Below are 22,503 nucleotides of genomic sequence, written 5' to 3'. Positions count from 1 at the left end.
GTAGCGCGAACAAGGCATGCAAGAAGACAACAAAGAAGACAGTAGACACAGTGCTACATTTGTAGCACTGTGTCATAGTGGTTAGTACTGACATGGCTTTGTTATACCTGTCTTGCTTGCCCTGTTTGCACTGTACCATGCATAATGCAGCGCCAGCCAGTGTCCAGCACCAACTTGGGTGTGGGCTACTAGGACACTGTCTTGGGACATGCGCTATTGATAACCGCTCTAAGCGAGATTATTTAATGTGCTCATTCAAGGCTTTATGCTGCTAACAGTTTGTTTTGGTAGTTGAGCAGCTAGCGGTTGCGGTATCTTTAGCCACTGTGACTTGGGTGATGGCACAAGCTCGTGAAGTTGCATCATATAACTGATTCTCACTGGTGGTTAATAAAGTTGCAAACAGTGCAATTGAAAATGTTAAATATTAAATTGACATGTTGGTGCACTTGACACCCACTGCTGCAGCTCGTGTGCATTGTTCAGGCGATGAAAATTTCAGCTAGAAAAACTTGGCTGTCTGCACTGCCTTGAGCATTGCATGCTTCTTGCGTGCAGTCTATAGCAGCCTGTGCTCTGTTCCTGGCTGCCAAAGTAGAAGAACAGCCGCGCAAGCTGGAGCACGTCATCAAGGTGGCCCACATGTGCTTGCACCGGGACGCTCCCCCGCTCAACCCCGCCAGCGAGGTAAGTTGGACTTGACACCCCCGTGGATTAGCTCTCTTTACGAAGTCACATGGCGACAAGTTTTGCTGCACTGTTGTCTACCATGTCCCTCCCAGTGCGATCTGCAATTGGCCTTTATGACATAAGAGCACAAAATATTGAAGGCAGTGCACATGAAAGGGAAATTGTCATCCACCTGACTGTAGCATGAAAGCTACAAAGGAAACCCATATAGTTTTCTCAGAAAGAAAGCTTCGCAATTCACAGAAAACTTGTCCTGGTCCAGATATAGAGTGTGGGACCAATGCATTTCTGAGATGGTCGCTGTAACATCTGAGCTAGCCAGGAGGCTAGCAGGTTCCAGAGCGGGGCTGAATTAATAGGCAATTCGAAGCACAGAGATACTGAATATGGCAAATCATTTCTGTGGTAGCTCGCAAGGTTCATGAAAGGGAAAATTGTCATTGACCTTACACTGGCATGAAGCTACATAAGCTAGGGAAACCGACACCAGTTTGTAGAAAAAAAGTATTATAGCAAACTATTTAGGGTGGCCTGACACTTATCAGTAGTTTTTCTGTTTAAAGTTGTGCCAAGTTAGATAGAATTGTCCCCCCCATGCTTCCCACAATGTTTGAACAATTACAATGCAAATTTCATGTTTTGTAATCTCGAAATAAAGCTCTTGGGGCGCAAAGTGAAATGTACGACCCTGTTGGTGTCAAGGAAAAGTATTGGGCTTTCGTGTGCCACAAGTAGCTTTGCCTGATGGAAGGAGAGAGAGCTGCCTCTGAGTGTACCATGAATGCTTTCCCACTGAATTAATCCAGGACTACTTCACAATGCACTGCAGTGTGCTCATGCTTGAAGAGGAGCAGTCGGCTCACAAATGACAAGGGCTCGTAAAATACTGAAGTTTACACACCTAATTTGTAGAGGGTACCTAGAACACTTTTCCAACTAATCGTAAAACAGCCTCACTATTAAAGAATGTTGTCTCACAAATCTCGTGCCACATAATTTTTTCGAATCCTTCAACTATAAGTGAAGTTATTGCACCGATGGCTGGCATTCTTCCTCCTCTCGGCTCTGCCAGCATGCTGGAAGCTACCTACACAGTGGAGAAGCCAAGAGGGCAAGGCTTCGGCCAAAAGTTGAGTCTCATGGTGGCAAAAGGGCTCGTCCCAGCACTCGTGGCTGCCGCGGTAGACTACACTACGCTGCACTACACTGCGATTTCGGGGGCCATGTGCAGCTGACGCAGCTATGCACATTGTAATGATATGATTTTTCTATCTTAATATATTTTTCATTTATTTAACTCAAGATTAGCATTTATGTATTGCTGGGAATACTGTTTGGATCAAGAATTCGGCCAATAGCATTGATGCGTACAGCTGCTTTCGATGCTGCTGCGCGACAGCATTGTGGAATTGAGGGCAACTGATTTTTTGCTGTTGACTTGACATTGTAAATTTGCTGCTGCATCCATTTCAGTAATATTAGGCTCACATGTTCACAGGAGCCTCTATGACAGATCGACAACATTTTCTTACTATGTTCAAAAAGTGCTTCAAGGCCCCTTTAGGAGGCTCAGTTGTAATTTCAGAATTTTCGGGCCCTAACCGATGAACTGCCCTGCATTTATTTTTATTTTTTGGACTCGTTCATTGCAGGCTTATCAAGAACAGGCATTGGAGCTTGTCCTGAATGAGAACATGATGCTCCAAACATTAGGTGAGGTTGCGGAAGCTGCGCCTATGCTGTTATCACTAAGCAGCAGCTGTGCTTGTTGACTAATGAGCTTATCCTGTCATTGATGATCGTTTCAGGATTTGATATTGGGATTGAACACCCACACACCCATGTTGTGAACTTCTGTCAGCTAGTCAGGGGTGAGTACTGTTATTGGACTTTTAAGCTTCAATGAGTGTTTTGTTTAGCTACTGTCATGATTGCAAAGAGATATATTTCACAGCTGGCAGTACAAGTACCGTAACATGGCGAGAGAAGAACTGCTTGCAGCGACGTACTGTAGTGCTGCAATCAGCCATACCATGCTAGAAACATTACTCTTTTGTACCACCTTAAAGAAAACTGTAGAGGCTCATGTTTACATGTTTGAATCAGTCCTATACATCCACAGTGCTAAAGCATTGTGTAGTCCATTGTGAGGCTAAGTGCAATCTAATTCTTGCTCATTAAGGTTGCGGTGTCATTGGGGTAACAAAGATTGTTAACCTTTGGAACTGATATTTGGAACTGGATTTACGCCTAGGGATCAATCTCTGTAATATTTTTCATTTCATTACTCATTTGATTTGCCCTGTAGGCATCTAGCTAGCTAATAACTAGCTGCATGCTTCTTATTGCTTGCTTTATGTGCACAAGTTGAATCGTGAAACCTTTGTTTTGGGATTGTATTTCTGTTCTTTTTGTCAAAACAAATGAGTGTGAGTAGCTTAACATTTCCTATGCGGTAAACAAAAGTAACTAATATCAGAGCTATGCTGCAGTGTGATTGAGTGCAGTGTGATAACAGTGCAGAGCTTGCACCTCAGGTGTCATATAATTATGCAGTGTTACAAAGAAAGTATGCATGGTGCTATTATGATCTCTTACGTGTTACATTCTAGATCACATTATTTACTTCCACTGTTACTGTTTGTGTGCCCTAGTATGCGGCTTGATGCTAATTTTTCTAAGCCTTGAGCACCTCAAAGCATGATTGGCTGGTTCAATTCTGCTACATGTTGCAGATTTCTCTGCATCTTACTCATTTCTTTGACTTACCTTGGACCTTGTGCCTCCATTACTTTCATGGCAGATTTGTGGTCCAACTCATGACTTCTAATAGATTATTTCGAAGGGTATCTCACATGTCCGCTGTTTGAGCTGGCAAGGGCCGGGGGTTGCATTACTTGATACTCATTGCTGTTATCATTGTGCTCTTAGCCAAATCTTTGCCAGCACTTTGTATTTTTCTCCTGAACACATTGCCTGTTGTGTATTGCTAACGGAGATGCGTTGATGTGCTCCGCCTATGCAAGTTCTTTGCATGTTAGTGCACCATGGTGGCATCTGAGGGTGCGTTCTTGTACATTTACATTTCTCAAAGGCAGGTATGACCTGCATTAAGTATGAGATCACTGTTCTTGAAGAGTTTCCTCTGGTATGCTCTGTCAACCATCCACTTCATTTTCAACTTCTTCGTGTGCAAGTGGTCAGCATAAGGGGGGGTTTGCCAACGGCGCTAAACCTCAGCACACCGAGCCCTGCGGTTGGCGCCTGCTTGCCCATCAACCACGGTCTGGTACAAGCTCGAGGAAACAATAGACAACAACCACGTGCACACTCGGAAAGCATTTAATACGATTGCAACTAACACTTCGAGCAGGCCAGCTAGCTATATAGTTGACATCACTGAGGGTTCCCTCGAAGGGAATAAACGCTAGGTAAATAAGGGCTTCCGACTTACCATCTGGGTATATGAACGGCTGCGATGATTGCCACTGCAAAAACACGTTTGGCTAACCACGTGCGGGAAAACGGAAGTGGCAGCAGAGACTTCTACACTCACCGCTTGTTGGTGACCAAAGAGACCCGGGCGATGTCGAAGGGGTTTCACGTGACACACCCGGTAGCGCTGATAGCGGCTGCGATTCCCATGTGCCACCCGCGAAAGGAAGGTTTCCTCTCTTCCCGACCTGCTTGGCGTGCCTGCGCCCGATGCAACGTTTGTTTCTCCTGGCCTTTCCACTTACTAGCAGACAACACTCCATTCTTGCTTATGTAATTTGTGCCTTCAAACCATCTCTGTTATAGTTAGCAGTCACTTAAAGGAATATTAAAACGGTTCTGTCGGGAAAGAAATGACTGTCTTGATAAAGTGCGCTGTGATCAATCATGTCATACAGAAATACCTTCATTGTGCATGGGCCAGATTCTGACCTATGCACCATGTTATATGGGTTAGAATTTTGTTAAAATGTGAGGGAAGGAAAACTTATGTATTTGAACTCTGCTGTCGGCGTGCAGCTCTCAAGTGCTGTGCACTACTAAGTGAACAAATTGTTTAATCTTATGAGGCATCCAGCCCAAATTATTTTGGTATAGAAAGTATAAAGCCTAGCTTGCTTTCTCCTGGTCATGACATACGGGCTACTGATTCACTCAAAATTACCTAATGCTCACTGAAGTTAAAGGCAAAAGAAGACATTGTTGCACGTGTACAAAGTGAATTGCTGGAATCTTGTGGCTAGCCACTTATTGTGGACGACCATGAATGTGCAACATGTTCAAGGTTCTTCGTGGTACTTGAAACCCCTGAAGGCTTTGAATCTGAAACTGCCATATTCAAGGGCTGGAAACTTCTTTACACAGTGCTTAAAAATCTTTGAACTTTTGGGCAAACATTAGTGGGTTTTGATGATCTGACAATGAGGTTTGTGCAAGCCATGACTCTAGCCAATGCAATCCAATCAGCTTCTGGTAGTGAGCCATCTTGTTTTTTTATGGCTGAATATAGTTTATGCTAAAAAGGCTTAATAAGCATGTACGTAAAATTAAAAAAAAAAGAATAATTGGTCATTGTTTAAGATGGTGATATATTTTCAAGCTTATCTTTAATCCTTAAAAGTGCTTTGTCATTGCCTTGAAAGCCCTTGAATTTTTTTCCACAAAAGCTGCCAGAGATCCTGGATAATATTGTGTTGCCTGACTCGTTGTAAACTATGGATCTGTTGTACTGCCCAGTTTTAACTTATAGAGCTTGGTGGCTCCGTCTGTAGTTAAGGCGGTGTGCGTCGGGTGTACACTGTCTCATTTTCTTAATTTTTTTTCCCCTGCTGCGGCGTTCTGCAGCTAGCAAAGACTTGGCCCAGACCTCCTATTTCATGGCTACAAACAGGTATACCATTGGTCTGTGTCTGCATGTATCGTTTTGCATTGACACATGGTGCAGAAGGTGCATGACCTTTAGCTGATGGATGCCTGAGGCCCAAACAAGTGGTGTCTTGCCATGCGCTGTATAAAAGTTCACGTCGCAAAATGGTCTCATAGTTGAGCTTACCATTTCTAAGCCGGTGAGAAATGGTTATTTTTCAATGTAGAGATTTCTGTAGTAAATTCTGGTGCTAGTGTCTACGGGAGCAGCAAGCTTGGCAACCTAGCCAGTACGAGAATGGTTGGCAGTGTACGCGGATTTGCTTAAGCTGCGTCCTCCTGGTGGCTTTGTGACTTTTCAATTGGGTCATTTCCTAGTAAAGTACAACATTTTAATTGCATCAGTTTGCAATGATTGTGCATGTGCTCAGATGATTATTGCCTTGATTTCTTGGAAATTTGGAAAGATAAAGTGTAGTAAATGACGCTAAAAGAATGTCTGACGCTACAAGGTTACATAAATTAATGCATGGCCCATCATTCTTGTCGTAGCTGAACGGTTGCAGCGCTAGAGTTTCCTCTTAGTTTGTGGGAAATCGTTCTTGATTGTGGGTTAATATGTGGCATTCACTTGTGCACCAGCCTTGGATGAAATGCATACCTTTGTCAGTGGCATTGGAAAGGTGCTACACTTGTGGACAGCTTACTCAGCTGGTGAAGGGAAAGCTGCTGCATAAGCAGAGCTTCTATGCACGTGTTACTGCACCAAGTAGTACGGCAGAGTTTGGCAGTGCTTTCTATTTTTCAGAGTAGATGCTGAGTTGGCACAGCTTGCTACTTGTTACGGTTTGGCATTAACCAAGACACAGAAAAGAATTAATTTGGACTAACATTGAGTGGTGTATTTTTTTGCCTTATTTTCTTATAAGTGTTGTAATAAAGGGATGCTAAAAATAAAATTTGTTTTAGCCGTATCAGTAACACATGCACTTTGCCTCCATAGCTTTTCCTTGGTAATGCAGAGAGTTGTCCACAAGTGTACATAACCAGGATTGAGGCGGGAGTAACTGCTGCTGTTAAGCTCGTTTACTATTGCGGTTCTCGGATGGGATAACCTTGAAGCTGCAGCCTATTGTGTTTACAGTAAGTTGCTAAAGACAGACGTGTGCATCCGATACACTCATTATCGCTATCTTTTGATCCCTGCCAAATTAGGTGTAGTTGAGCTGAACTTACCTACCCGCTGTGGCATTGTTTGGACATGCTTTCTTCAGAGACAGTCACTGTCTAAGCACTACAACATATCCCCCCCCACCAACCCACCATAAATCCCGATGCCACTGTGTTTGCACTGGTACATGCGTCCAGAACATACATAAAATTGCTGCTTGCAATGAGGAGGTAGATATATATGTATAAAAACTTTGTGTGTGCAAGTGCCAATAGCGCACTTGAAATACTTTACGCTGTTTGCTAATATACGAGCTCTCACACTTGTTTTGTGAATGTAAAAATAGGGAAATGCTGCAAATTTCTATATTTCTCGGCACATATTTTTACCCACGGAGTTTACTTCTATTGTTTATTATTATTATTATTATTGTTCTATTGTTTACTTCTATTGTCGTTTAAAATGCTGTAGATCCCAAGTAAGCTGAAACACACTTTCTAATGTATTGCTGAAGTGATTTACAAAGAGGTAAAATGAAATTTAGGAAGACTCGTTACTGATCGATAACTTAACTGATTATCGACAGCATTGCAAAAAAATAACAAAAGAACAGCGCCACCACCATAGCTGCTAACTCTCCCGAATTTGGGCTTGTGCTACGACTTTACAAATATGTCAAGCTTTTCGAAAATGTTTTTTAAGGCATTGAAAGATGGGGCGAGCACGATTGAAGAAAACAAATGCATACAATAAAGAAATTGTGGTGGTGCTGGCATGTTGTGGCAATGCAAGACCCCAGAGGGCTACATGCTCCTGGCAAATTTATTCAATTTCCATAAGCAAGCTAAATTGGCAAAAGCAAAGACTCAAAACGTCACTAAAAATGCCACCGGAAAAAAAAATTAAGTGGCTCAAAATGTCGCCTAAAGACAGACAGTTTCTTTCTTTTGTTCGTTCTTTCTTACTGATTTATTTATTTAAGACAATATACAGGTTGTCTTATGTGACACGGCTAAAGGCAAACATTTGCTTGACTAAGCCATGCCACCCGTACAGTGGCAGCAAAATGGCAATGGCAGGCATTCAGAAGAGCACGCATGAAATTAAAGTAGCACACATTTTTAAGCGCTTGAGTGCACAATTGACGTTGAAAGAAAACTGTATCGCTTCTAAGTCTCCGTTCTGCCTAGCTTGCTGCTCCTTATGTGTTGCATGTAAACATAAAACATAAATAAAGGTGCATATAGTATATACCATAAGTGCCCATGGCAAAGGATAAAAATAAAATAATATGCATGCAGCTTCCTTCCCTTTCGCCCTCACTCCACTCCACTCCCTTTGTCATGCCCATGAGTGTTTTTAGGAATTTGATGTTATCAGATTGGTCGGTATAGCACTGCTGTAGTGCAACTTGATAACAGACTAGTTTGCCCAGGTGGCTGATAAGAGAGTGCCTGGCTCTGACACCTGCCGTTTACACATAAGACCTTGTACTCTAGAAATATATCAATTTTGTGTGCGTTGGATGTTTATGAATGCTATGTACCAGGGGGCACCGAAAAGAAACTGGAATAGTGCTCCGCTGGGTGGAGCTAATGTCCTGCTAGGCAAGCGTTGCGCCACTCGTTGAGTTCATCGCATGCAGTGGCTTCTCCCCGGCAGGTTTTCTCCGGGTAGAGGGATTCTTTTTCTGAAATGAGTTTCGCGCACTCCTCATTTTTTGTGATGGCCGATTTAAGTGAACAGCGTGCTGCGGCTATGAAACATTGTTTCTTGCTCGGGAAAAATGCCGCCCAGACTGTTGAGGTGTTAAACACTGCTTACAAGGTCGGTGTTGTTAATCAGTCCTTTTATTTAGAAGTACGGAAGACATTGTGTAACAGTATGTGACACTTAAGTCCTGATTTGTGGAAGTCCGAGGACTGGGTTTTCCACCACCACAATGCACCAGCTCACGCAGTCATCTCAATGTGGCAGTGTTTGGCAAAAAATAGCATAAATCCCTTGCCCAACGCCGCTTACTCGCCTGACCTCGCTCCATGCGACTTTTTTGTTTGTTTCCTCAAATGAAGAACATGGAAGGATTGCGATTTCATGACGTAGAAGAGGTGAAGGAAAAAATGGGGAAGGAGCTATCAGCCGTCAAAACAGAAAAGTTGAAAAAAAGTTTCGAAGAATGGAATCGCAGATTGGACATATGTATTAATTGTAATGGAGAGTACTTTGAAGGTGATAAGGTCGTTTTGTAAAAAAATAAATAGATACATAGCTTTTAAAGAAGAATAAGGTAGATGGTTTGGGTTAGTTGGCTTTCCATGAGTCTGTGTGCATGAAGCGGGACAAGGGACACAGAAAAAGCGTTTGTCCTCGTTTTTCTTGTCTTGCTTTGCGCTGCACCACACAGTCTTTTAAAAAAGAGTTCTGGTTATGTTTAGGTAGCCCCTCGTATGTTAGGTAGTTGTGATATCTGTTATTGCTGTGTAACAGTTAACATCAGGCTGAAATTTTTTTTCAAAATAAAAAATTTTTGCAAAACTTAAACAAGGACCTAAAGGAAAGGTCTGCTTTCACTCTTCCTTTTATATGCACCAAATTTCATTGAAATTGCTTCAGGAATTGCCTCGTTTGAGCACTTCTTTTAGATTTATGTGTATAATCTAATAATAAAGTACTTCATGCGACATGTTAGGCAGACATACAGTAGTGGACAAAAAAACATGTTTTGCATTTGGGTCCTGTAAGCTAAGCTGCTCAGATAGTTGGTGCTGCGTTGCGCCATGATAAGGTTCTGAGGCATTCTAGACAACTGTAATCGATCCCGTAACACTAATTTGAGTGTTATCTTTAACAGTGGATCATACCCAGCTGGATTGTACAGACTGTATTGAGTATTGTACAGATTAATCTGAGCACAAACGAATGAGCAATTTAGTCGGGAGTAGTGTACACCTGGAGCTCTTAGTTAAGCAGCATTCAGTATGAATTCTCTTCAAAGGTGTCAGTCTGGACAACAGCTAAGAGCTTGGGATGCATGCGCGACATATTTTTTGTCCCACCTCTGTGGTGAGAGCTGACGTGCTGTGTGTCTTTCCTGCTCAGCCTGCACCTGACGATGATGTGCCTGCAGTACAAGCCTCGAGTGGTGGCCTGCCTGTGCATCCACCTGGCCTGCAAGTGGTCCAACTGGGAAGTGAGTGGCTTTGCTGCACGCTTCCCAGTGATTGCCCAGGGACCTCCAGTCTCGGTTCTGGACATTTTTGCGGAGCTTGTGTGGCCCTTTGCAGATACCCAAGTCCAGCGAGAACAAGGACTGGTTCTGGTACGTCGAGCAGAGCTGCACCGCGGAGCTGCTTGAAGGTCAGTCTTCTTGCCCCAGCCTGTCGGTGCTGGTGGCCCCCGCCCGCAGCAGCCTGGTTGGTTGGTTAAGGTGTTTGCTGTAACCTGGCATACCTGAAAGCCCACAGAGTTTCCTACACACAGTGTGTATTCTCGTGTTAGGGCTGCACTTTGCCTTTTTTTCCCATGAGTGAGTGCCTGTATATTAAAGGTTCGACCTCATACGTGAATAAAAGGTAAATAAATTTGTACCTGCTTTGAAAAACTGATGCGCTTGCCACAGTGTGCGACAGCTGTCACGAAAGAATCTGTTGGGCGTAATTGTATGAGCGTAAAAAGAAAAAAACACCCATCATGCTTTTCCTGTTCTGTAAACAACTTACCTTTAACAAAAGTTAGACAGCATAAATATCTAGGTATCACACTGTCTTCTGACCTGAGGTGGGACTCTCGTATTACTAACCTCACATCTGCTGCTTTACGAAAACTTTTCTTCATCAGGAGATGCTTACGATCCACACCAGTATCTACTAAACTCCTCGCCTACAAAACATTCCTAAGGCCAATCTTAGAATACGCGAACACAGTTTGGTTCTCCCAATCAGTAACTCAACTCACAAAACTCGAGGATCTTCAATGTAAAGCACTACGGATTATTCATAATAAATAAAAGTGCACCGACTCCCCAACATAGCTTTCAGGTTCATCTAGCCTTACGAGACCATCATTAAGAGCAAAGCAGGCACGCCTAAAATTTTTGTATCAATTATTACAGAATCACTGTAAAATTGATCTGCAAAAATATGTAACCTACTCACAATCACGACCATCGCGGCACAAACACTCATGGACACTAACAGAGTATGTATGCCATAATAACACGTTCAAGAATTCTTTTTTTTCCTCTTACTATAGCGAATCGAATTGTCTGGGTCATGATATTACTAGTACTCATTCATTATCTTCATTTTCGTCACAGATAGAGCGTTTCATGAATGCACAGTAGCGATGTATCAGTTGTGTTTTTTTTTTTTTTAATTGAATTTGAATTTATTTCTCCTGTTTACAACAATAAGGAAGCAGAAGCTAAAGGCCATGTGGCCTGACGAAGGCTTCTGCTCCCACAGCAATTTGGCACGCAGGCCGTACGCAGCAACATGTATCATACATACATACTGAAATCAACTGGATAGTCGCGAGACAATAGTGTTTTCGTGAAACAAAACATGTATACAAGAAATATGATAAAGATAAAGATAACTTGATAAAGAAAATCACTTTTACAACTTGTCATGCATGCGAAGTTGTCTGCTTGTGAAGTTGGGCCTGCCATTGTCAACGACGTATTCTTATATATCTTCCCGACGAACAATTTATCTTTTTACTTGTATTCAATTTTATGTTGCTGCCCGTGAAGAATATGTATATTTGTATGCTACTGCACTGTATTGCCCCTGTTGTGGTCTTGCAATAAGACTGGCAGTATTGTAAATAAATAAATAAGTAAGTAAACTTCAGGATACATCCTAGCTTTGATTGCTACAGCAGTGTTCGTCGCTGACTCATAACCGTTAAGTTTGGCGCGCTGCAATCTGGTTCACCGCAACCACGCTGTTAAAGAAAGATGCCGTTGAAAGACGAAGCTGTCCTTGGACGCAAGCTCTAATGTCGCACTGCACATAAGGTTCTGTGATCAAAAGCTTCTATTTCTCATCCAAAAGCTGAACTGAGTGTTGCAGTTGATAATGCCTGCAAGAGGCATTACCATATCTACTCGCGTAATTCTCACACTGGCATAATGCTCCACCCCTCACATTGCCCATCAAAAATAAGAGTTTCTTTTTTCCTTGAGTAATCATCGCACCCCCAATAATTGCAGCAGCAGATACTGTCTGCTTGTTTCGGCCACTGATGATAGCGTATGACAGCCGAGTGCCTTCCCGAAAGCACGTGAGGAGAGCCGACGATCGCGGCTCAATATGGCACGCTCATGGTGACAGGAAACGTACTGTGTTCCATCGTGCGAAAGGCCATGGAGGGATGGGAAAGAGGGAGGGGTGTGTTGTTCTCCGAAAGCAACTGCACCTTTTGTGACCGCATGCATGAGGAACCAACGATTGCGGCTCAATCTCACGCGCGTAGGGAGGGAAGCGGGGGCAGGGGGGTGGCGTTATACTCCGGCACCAACTGCGTACTTTGTGCAGTCGCGCGCACCTTGTCTTGAAAGCGATCTGCAGGTGGCTCATGCCTTTGTGCGTGCAGTGTACTCGTCGCTCACTCGGCGTTCAAGTGATAGACAGTACAAAGATCACTTTGCGCACTACCGTGCTTCCTCACACCAGTGTTTTGACAGCGAGTGTCCGCGGTCATTGAGTGTGATGTGTTCATGTTCGCCTGTGCCCACTGACAGCATGCTTGTTAATTTAGTTAGCAAATATTTCCAAGTCTATACGGGCGGTAAGACAGCTTTCCTTACTTTGTATAGCTGTCTACTAATTTGCTATCGCAATCAATGCTTAGCCTTTCGGATGAGACTGCGTCTTTTGTTTTAGCATTTTGTACATTCTCGCAGTAAATTATCCCCACATAATTGTCGTATCCTTGAACCTTACATCGATCTTCCAAACTTTCCACTAATTAACTTTCCAAACGATTTTGCAAATTTACCTATCAAAAACAGAATTGAGAGAGAGTGCGACGAAAGGGCAAAAGACAGGCAGTATTTATTCACCTCGCGCGACAAAAGTATTAGTTTCGTTTGATGCCGTGGCGGCCTAGCAGCGATGACAGTGGCCTCAGACTCACTGCACGAGGCTGACTTAATGTGCAGTTTCTGCCACTGTTGGACCTGAATCGACCGTGCTGTCGCTTTCTGTGTCGTACTCATCCCTGTCGTTAGGTTACACTTCAACAATAAAAGAGGCAACAATAGCGAAAAGTCTAACCTCGAAAGGTCGAGCCTCGTAGCAGACACCTTTTTTCAGTTGCAGCAGCACTGCTGAGCAACTTCTCGTTCGCATCCCAAATGCCGCACAGCGTAGTCAACTGTAGATGCCTTTCACGTGCCTGCACCGACTTCTTTGTGCTGCATTTGATAGCATGATGTCCTATTTTTCTTCTATGCTAAGCCAACGATCGCGGCTCAATAATCACGCCCACGAGGGAGGAAGGTGGGGCGCAAGTGCCGTGAGGAGGCGAGGGAGAGGAGGTTTTACTCCGGCGGCTGCAGCTTACGGCACGGCCTTGGTATCTTGAAAGCGATCTGCAATGTGGACAAAGTGCATGCGTTGACTGCCCTGTGCTCCTCGAATAGGCAGGACATGTGTTGAGCGGGCTCCTCAACAACACTTTGCAATGTGGTGAACGCGGTTCAAATCGTGGATCCGGAACCTCAGTAAGGTGTGATGTAATGCTAATAGATTTCTCTCGCATTTGCTGCTAAAATCACCACTAAATTTTATTGTTTTTCCCCTCATAGTAATTGCCCTCCAGCCTTGGTCCTGCGCACTCCCACGATCGGATGGCTGTGCTGTAGTTTTTGGTTGAGACTAGAATCTTTTACTCTTGCACATATGTTTAGAGCAAGCGCACTTAATCTGTGCACAAAACTGAATTGCTGATCAAATGCCAATGAGCAGGAATGAGGAGAGGAGCAGTGTGTTTGTGCTATTGGTTCAGATAATTCTCAGCCTGTTCTTTCTGCATGCTTGCCACCAGTGTCTGCATAAAGGCACCTTGCAGACTTGAAAGAGCAAGAGACGCACAACTGCTCTCTGCAACAGCAAGTTTACTCTTAATTAGAGATAGTGCAATGCGAGGCCAGGTGCTGTACATGGGAGAGTCCAAGTGAAGGGACAACTAGCGCTCTTGCTCTGTCAACAAGGTCATCATAGTGGTCAGGTCGAATTTGTGTTTGTTACTTGCTTTTATACCTATCTTTGGTCCCTGTCTGTGTGATGGGCCATAATTGTAAGGCTGGTTTAAGTTGATAGGAGGTGGAGGGGGGACACTGCTGTTGAAATGATGTTCAATATTAATTACATGTTACAGTCCTACTAAGATTTTTGTGCTGATCTCAAATGTGTAAATAGTGTTGCTGTAAGTCAATTAGTTCCTAAGATAATTAACACTTCACTTCGACAGTTTAAGGCCACAATGAAAAATAAATGGTATGATAAAAAATTATTTGAAGGCATGGTTAGATCGTATAAAGTTTAAGGGATGAAGTATAGCAAGCACTTTTTTGATCTGATCATCAGTAGATATGTTACAGTCGGTTGACCACAATGTATTGCAACCATGTGGCAGAAAATGTTGCAAAATATTTAATTTCTGAAATGAAAACAAAAAATTCTGCTTGCTATACTTCATAGAGTACACATTAGGTTCTGTTATGCAAACAAAATTTAGTACAGTCTGTTTTTGGTGCTGAGATATCAAGGCTTGAGTATTGGATGGAGGCTAAAATATGCATTATAAGAAAAATAAACAGCACTAGATATGGGGGGACATGGCCACAGGAGCAAAAATTTTTTTATTCGGTCTAGACATATGAAACATGCTGGACTCATCCCATTTTGTGTGCTGATTACAAATATGCAATTAGTCTTTTTTTCTAAGTCATTAAAAGAAGTTACAATTCTTGTGTTAAAAATTTAGGATGTGACTTACAAAGAATGTACTGCAACAACACACCTAAAAGTAAGCAAGTATGTTCCATAGATGCACTTAGCATACTGATGTGTGTATCTGTACTTTAGACGAAGTTAAGAAATTTTAATGTTGCAGCTTTAAAAATGTGAATTCTTGGTGATTTCTACAGGATCTCAAAATATACCAGTGTCCTAAGACACTATATCATAGTTTTTATTTATGCACTCTGACTCGCCAGCATTCAGACAAAACAAGAATGATGAGAATTGAATGAGTAGAAGGGACACAGTGCCAGTCCGAACATGAGACTTAAAAAAATATATATAGTGCAGACCACTTGTAACGTAACTGCTTTTAGCGCAGGACTAGTTATAGCGTGGGTTTTTTGACCACCGATATACAGTGAAACCTCATTAAACCGTAGTTGGCCGGAGCTCGGAAAAAGTACGTACTAAACGGTAGTACTGTTTAACCGAATAGCATGAGATCACCACCTTACCTGTCGAAAACGGAACTCGGAGAGAGTACGATGAAAAGGGAAAAAAACATCCAGTATTTATTCACTTCGCGCGACTAAAGTGTTATTTTCGTTTGATGCCGCGGCGGCCTAGCACGACGACGGCAGCGGCCTCCAACTTACTGAAGCTGCGTGCTAGCTTTTCAGCCATCCCCCTCTTCTCGGCAAACATTCGCATGGCAGATCCCTCGTTGGCGTTACGTATTCTCCGTGCACGTGCGCAGTAGTGCTGCAGAAGTCCCGGGGGTGCCTTTTTCATTGCCAGGTGCCTGAGTTTGGAATACTTTTAATTCGGAATAGAGTTACGTTATCGTGCCCCTGTTCTCGTCGTGATGATTGCATTCAGGAGGCTGACGTAACGTGCAGCTTATGCCACTGTCGGGCCTGAATCGCCCGTGCTGTCGCTTTCCGTGTCCTCCTCATCGCTGTCGCTAGTCGACACTTCGGCAACAACACAGGCAACGATGGCAAAAAGTCGAACCTCGTAGCCGACATGTCTTCACGGTCGCAGCAGCGCTGCCGAGCAACTTCTTCGCATTCCAAATGCCACACACTGGAGTCAACAGCAGATCCCTCTTGCGTGCCAGCACAGACTTCTTCGTGTCACGTTCGATAGGACGGACGATGTCTAATTTTTCTTCTATGCTGAGCACCCGGCATCTTTTTTATCCGAGCTTCGGAACGACGCGAGTCCTCGCTTGCACGACGCCATAACGCTCTCTGGCACGGCGTCGAAATGATGTTGATCTTGATGTGGCCTCACGCGCAAACGTGCGGGGCGCTTGGAGGCCGTTGTTCTGATCTCTGAGGCTTCTTGTTCTGCCGGGCCGCCCGATGGAGACGGCGCACCGCCGTGTTTGCGCGACGAAAAGTTGAAACGCTACGTTTTAACCGATGCGTACGCAATAAGCTGGTACGGTTTATGCGGATACACAACACACTATGTTAAATGGCCGCTGAGTCGGGGATTTGACTTTACTACTTTTAAAACGAAACTACTGTTTAAGCGGGTACAGATCTGCCATAGAACTCAATGTATAGGTGGACCGTTTATTGCGTAGGCGTGCGAACCAGAATACCGGTTATCGCGCGGTTCCTTTAAGTGCGCGACCATGAAATCTGCGCACAGAGCACTGCCTTTTCTCAGAGGCGTTGAGCCCGGCCCTCAGGGTCGCCGTGCGTGCAAACGCGGCGAAGCGGGAGCATGGGCGCGCGCGTGGAGACCAGCAGTGAACAGCGGAACAAAAAGGAGAAGGCCGGGAGACTTTAGAGGAAGCAGGGCGAGTGCTTTCGTCACTATAGCAGCGTCGAATCAGGGTGTGTGTTGCGCAGAGTGCGGGGTAGAAACGTTAGCGGCGACAGTGTACTCCTTTTTTTTTTTCAGTCACTTTGTTGCATTTGGTGTGTGCACGTCATGATCTCGTCGTGTTGTAGTTGTCCTCTGTGCACGTTTGTTGTCGGGCTTTTGTCACCATGGTGTCGGCGGTGTCTTCAAGCAGGTTAAAGAGGCATGCCTTATCACTGGAGATGAAGGAATGCGTTATGATGGACATAGAAAGTGGGCTGAAGAAGGCGTCGGTGGCGGCCAAATACGACGTTTCCGGCACAACCGTGTGTAAACCATATACAATAACAAGGACAAATTGCGGCAGCAACTGCAGCAAGATTCGTCTTCCCTGTCACGGAAGAGAATACGTACGAAGTACGAAGACATGGAAGCAGCGCTCTTCAGATGGTTCCGTGAAGTTAGGGCTCAGAGCATACCAGTGAGTAGCCCCATGCTCCAACGAAAAGCCAAGTCTCTCGGTGCTCTTTTAGGCCACGACGACTTCAACCCACTTAACCCTTTGAGGGTTGAATTATTTTGAAAAAAGCTTTGGTCAAATCACTTTATTGCAGATCTTGAATGTACAACATGTATAAAGTCGGGAATAAATAGTAAAAAAAAATTAGGCACAGTATTTTGGTGTCGGCATCACTCAGAACTGTAAAATGTTCAATAGTATTTCAGAGTGTGGTACTCCTTGAAACATGGGTCTACGCACAGCGCCTTATCGCAGTCTGCACGCCTAAATCGCGTGTCTGTTCTCCTCTTGGTGCGACAAGTTGTGTTGGCACACACGACATCTCTGTGTGCGGCTGCCTTGGGCAGAGGTCTGAGGATACCTCGTGAGTGGCGGTGATAAACAAGCTAAGAGCAGCACCAATCAAGATAGAAATCAACTTCCACCACCCCTGCAAGAGAGTGCCGACAAAGAGAAAAATCGCATTTCGCGCGCCTACGTTGAGATCACGCGGTGGAACCGACACCGCGAAAGTGCGTTGCTGCTGAGAGTGAGAATGCCTCGCGAACGGCGGTGATAAACAAGCTAAGAGCAGCGCCAATAAAGGTAGAAATCAACTTCTGCCGCCCCTCCAAGTGAGTGCCGACGAAGAGAAAAATCATGTTTCGCGTGCCTCCATTGCGATCACGCGGCGAAACTGCGAGCACAAAAGGAGTGTTGCCGCAGTCTGCGCGATGTGCTGAAGTTAGATATCATTTCTGTTTATCTCCGCAGGAAGGTAGCACAAATTTCAAATGCTTCTTGTAAGTCCTAAGAGGTGGCAGCACCTCCCAGCGAGCACGCAGCGTCATCGTGGCATGAAATTTCAAACGGAGCGTTGAAACCGTACCCGTACGGCAAAGACCTTGAGGGACAGAAAACCAGCGCCGTACATATACGGCAAAAACCTTCAAAGGGTTAATGGATGGATCCAGCGATTCAAGGATCGCCATGACATCAGCTGCAAAGTGGTGTGCGGTTAAAGCGGTGATGTCAACGACGAGTCCATTGAATTCTGGCTTCGCTTAAATTTGGAAATCATGCTGTCCACATATACGGACAGAGACATATACAATGCCGACGAAGCTGGCATATTTTATAACCTTCTGCCCAGCCGCACTCTTGCACTGAGAGGTGAAGCCTGCTCTGGCCTCAAGGCCTCAAAAGAGCGCATAACTGTGTTGTTCTGCGCTAACGTAGATGGAAGCAACAAGCGCCACCTGTTTGTCGTTGGAAAATCAGCAAGTCCACGTTGCTTTAAAAAGCGAGAGTGCCTGCCAGTGACATACAAATCCAACAAAAAGGCGAGGATGACACAAGACTTGTTCACAAGCTGGCTTTGCAAATTCGACGAAGACATGGTGGCAGAGAAGCGACAGGTCGTGCTCATTCTTGACAATTGCACAGCCTACAACATCAAGCCACAGTTGACTGCAGTCAAGTTAAGGGGGGACACCCCACTTAAATTTTCATTTTTTATTTGTGGCCACAATTTGATAAAACTTGCATCACTTATGTATTTTGACATGCTGATTTCAAATATTCAATCGGTTTTCCCATGCAACCAGTACTTTTCAAAATATAAGCAATTCATGTTTTTTTGTATGGACTAATTTGGAGGCAAGTTCTCTCTACAATGCTGGCTGTTAATGAAGGAGACTGGCACATCAAAATGATGTTGAATGATCAGAGGTTGCAGTGCTACAAGAATGAATGTTCTAAATTGATTTATGCCGAAGTTACAGCATGTCAAACTTTTGTAAGCAGAAGGCATTAGTGAAACCCTGGAGAAATTATTACTTTTTCAAAATTTCTGTAATGATATTTGTTCACATTTTAGGCCTACTGCACTCCCAATTTGTCCACCTTTATGACGAAAAAAGAATTATTGCAATAAGATGAGTAGCACCAGAGATATCGTCACTCCAAAACTACACTACCATCAAAAATGTCGTTTTGAGAAAACGAGAAAAAACATTTCAGGACATGTTCATGGTGATTACGGCAAATGCTTGAATACTAAATTGATCAAGGATGATACAGGGGTCCAACCAGGCATGAATGAAACTTTCGCTTCTTTAAGGGGGGACACTGTAATTCAAATAATGTTCATGATGTTTTCCATCAATATTCATGAAACTTTCCATTCTTGTTAAGACTTTTGTGCTGATTTCAAATATATAATTATTAATAGGCCATTTAGTTCTGAAGATAAATGAAATTCATTGTTCATAATTTGGAGAAACAATAGGGGAAAAAAATGCGCTACGAAATTCGTATTGGCACATGCCTGGGTACTAGAAAACATAAGGAACATAATGGTAGGAATACTATTTTGATATATCAAATATTAGTAATTTTATAGCAATTCAATCTTTACTGTTAGAATTGTGGCTACCATACTGTCTGATCTAAAGCAGAACTGAAAATTTTTAAAGCATAAATTCCAAAATCTGACCCTACATTGTGTACAAGTGAAAAGTCGGTGTTTTGAGAAAACGAGAAAAAAGGAATACATTCACTTTTAATCAAAAGTACAGAAATAATTTTGCATTATTTTGCAGTGAAAGTGGCTAAAAGCCACCAGGAATGTAGTCGCTCTGACCACGGCCACCCAAATGCGGCAAAAACATCGTTTAGCGCCGTTCGCCGATTCCCGGTGGCTTGCATCGCGCGCGGCAAGGTTGTTCACGCGGGTCGAGCTCCATGCCGACGCGATATCGCCGCAACACGCGCACGTGATAACGATCTTTATGGCGAAGCCAGATTACCGTTCGCTTTTGCCTACTGCGATGCTGCCGCCGCACACCTTGCACTTGACATCAGTCCGTTCACGGAGTCCACTGAGGAAAGCGAAGCCTGCCTCGGCGTCGACTGGCGCGGCTGCAACGCCGTCGGCGCGAGTGAGCAAATCCAACACCCGCTTTGTTGCTGGCGTTGATGCAAGAACTCGAAGTTTTTTTGAGCATTCATCTCCCTCTGCAACAAATCCGCACGCTGCAACATTGCAGTGTCACGCCGAACGCAGCCGCTGTCCGTAACGATTTCACTCATTTGTGAGCTGGCTAGGCCTACTTCGGCATCATTTGCAGTTGGCGGCGAGCTACTCTCGATGCTTTCAGAAGGAATGGAGCGCTTTTGAAAGTTATAAGCTGATCGCTTCTTCTTTTTGCCGAACTTGTGCCTCGTGGCGAACTTTCCCGGTGGATCGAACATCGTTGGGCATGTGCCAACAAACCTACGAGACGCGCAGTCGCGTCGCCTGCGGAGTGGAGCAGACGATGGGAACCTCGCGCAGCCAACCACAGCACGCGTTTTTGGTCACGTGCGCTAGTCAACGAATCGGATCGCGCGTTCGGGCTTTTTTTTTCTCCCCGGATTTCAGCGTCACTGGCGTACCGACGGAGTCACTTTTGGCGGGAAATTAAAGAAGGAAGGCTCCTCTTTCCAACGAGACCAAGATGGCTGCGATCGCGCGCGTAGAAAAAGAGCTACGCGCCGCGATAAAAAGGGCTGTTTTTGCGCGGAATTCAGCTCACAGTGATGCTATAAATTGATATTGCGGACGAAATACTCTTCCCCGAGATTCGAAACTTGGTGAATTAAAGGAATATTAGCTGTAGATATCGAAAATTTCGTTTTCGAAAAATCGATTTTTTTCGCGATTTTTTCGCCGCAAAGAGCCGTGTCCCCCCTTAAAGTTTCTGCCTGCCAACACGACTGCAAATGTCAGCCTCTCCCAGGGTGTCATCGCAACCGTAAAGGCATTTTACAAAAAAACGCATCTGCGAAAGAGTTTTGCTGGGCATGCAGCAGCAGCAGCCTCTTAAAGTGAATTTAAGGGGCGCGATTGATATGGTTGCCGCTTCGTGGTGGCAGCTAAAGCCACTACAATAAGCAAGTGCTTCAACAAAGCAGGCTTCGTGCGCAATGCAGAGGTGACAGTGTTGTCGACGAGGCGGTCAACACCGACAATGTGTGGTCCGGCCTTGTCGAAAGCAAGTTTGTTTCTGCTACTGACACCTTCCAAGAATATGTTGGATAGATGATGCGATCGTTGCAGTGGTGCGCGGTAGCGCGGAGCTTGCAACTGAAGTTGAGTCAGATGCCGATCCGACGTCAGACGTCCCGTGCAAAGATGCTTTGGAATACCTCAGCAAAGTGAAGATGTACTGCGTGAAGAACAGTTTGAGTGAGAAAGTGCTTCAGTGCTTAAGCCTTGTAGAGGACGCAATTGTTCGAAGCGCTGTTAAAAAAGATCTCCAGACGAAAATAACAGCGTTCTTCCGTTGATGCTGCACTTGTCAAGAAAACTTGGTTTCTGTGCTTAAATAATAATGTATATATATATTATATATATAATAATAATAAATTGTGTTTGAAAGGTGGGTGGTTCGTTTGGCATAGGCAAAAGCAGAAAAAAGCATGCTGTGGTTATAACGTGGTACTGCTTATAGCGCAGATTTTTACAACTCCCGCGACTTACGTTATAAGCAGTCTACACTGTATATTTGAGAAAAAAGAAAAAATTTCAAGCTTCAAAACCAGGAAATAATAAGAGCAGAAAAACGCCTCCGCCGATTTTGACATTAGGGGCACAAATAGGCTTGTAACAGGATCTGGAATGCACCAGCACGAACCTGTGTATGCAAGACAGGTGCAGGAATAGGTATCGGCACATCATCTGCGGTCTCCAGAGTAAATGTGCAAGCTAGGACAAAGGACAGTGGCTAGCTTCACCATGGTGTTATTGCCAATGCAGTACGAGATCGCACAAGGCAGTCACTTATCTCCTGCGTGATCTTATCATCGGCTTGCCTGAAGCTTGTGATAACCACCGCATCTTTCTTGCCGTGAGAAGCAGAGATGGCTTGCGCTTCTCTTTCCATAGACTCGTGTCTGGTTTCAAAAATTCTTTCTTTTATTAGAGAGGTTCGATTTGCCACTTAGGTTTGCAATTCGATCAACAAAGAAATGGTGGATCAGCACTTTTTAAGTATGCCCACTAGTAGGCCTGCTGCACTGGCTATGTCAGGTCACTAGTCGCCATAGCAATAGCCAATCGGAAGGCACTTCTCAGTGTGCCGACACCCTGAGCCAATAGGAGGGCCACGTCCATCGCGAGCTTCGTCAGAGTGGCCCCTGATTGTTTTGCATTTACGTTTTTCCTATGTGGCCATTGTCGGTGAGGATGTGGGAAACTGAAAGGTGGAACTTCTGCATGATTTTGGGTACCTTTCTTCCCGTTTGCACTGACAAAATAATTCTTTTCGGACACTTGGGGTGCATTATTGGTAAATTGTTTTGATATAGTGTAGAAAGGCATTATAGATGCCAAAACAAGAAACAAGGTTCCAAAAGTTTTGTGATTTTCGGTTTTCTAGACCCATGTGCCCCCTTAAAGGCCAAACAGTATGCACTGGAGCACTGGAATCGTGCTGCCGAAGGCAGTT

General features: G+C 44.2%; 1 protein-coding gene across 2 annotated transcripts in view; it reads left to right on the top strand.

The window, feature by feature from the left end:
- LOC126545073 (uncharacterized) overlaps positions 1-22,503 on the top strand; it is a 36,892-nt gene that overhangs the window by 5,183 nt on the left and 9,206 nt on the right. Inside the window, exons 3-8 of one of the 2 annotated variants that reach the window (XM_050192760.3) lie at positions 559-687; positions 2,343-2,403; positions 2,499-2,561; positions 5,530-5,575; positions 9,821-9,911; positions 10,006-10,078. In XM_050192760.3, the coding sequence (XP_050048717.1) occupies positions 559-687; positions 2,343-2,403; positions 2,499-2,561; positions 5,530-5,575; positions 9,821-9,911; positions 10,006-10,078 (463 nt within the window). Of the gene's footprint in view, positions 1-558; positions 688-2,342; positions 2,404-2,498; positions 2,562-5,529; positions 5,576-5,602; positions 5,751-9,820; positions 9,912-10,005; positions 10,079-22,503 lie in introns of those variants that run through there. The other variant, XM_055078205.2, reaches the window with a different exon arrangement.

Source organism: Dermacentor andersoni, chromosome 10, assembly GCF_023375885.2.
Source record: "Dermacentor andersoni chromosome 10, qqDerAnde1_hic_scaffold, whole genome shotgun sequence".
Taxonomy (NCBI): domain Eukaryota; kingdom Metazoa; phylum Arthropoda; class Arachnida; order Ixodida; family Ixodidae; genus Dermacentor; species Dermacentor andersoni.
This window is presented reverse-complemented; position numbering and strand designations above follow the sequence as displayed.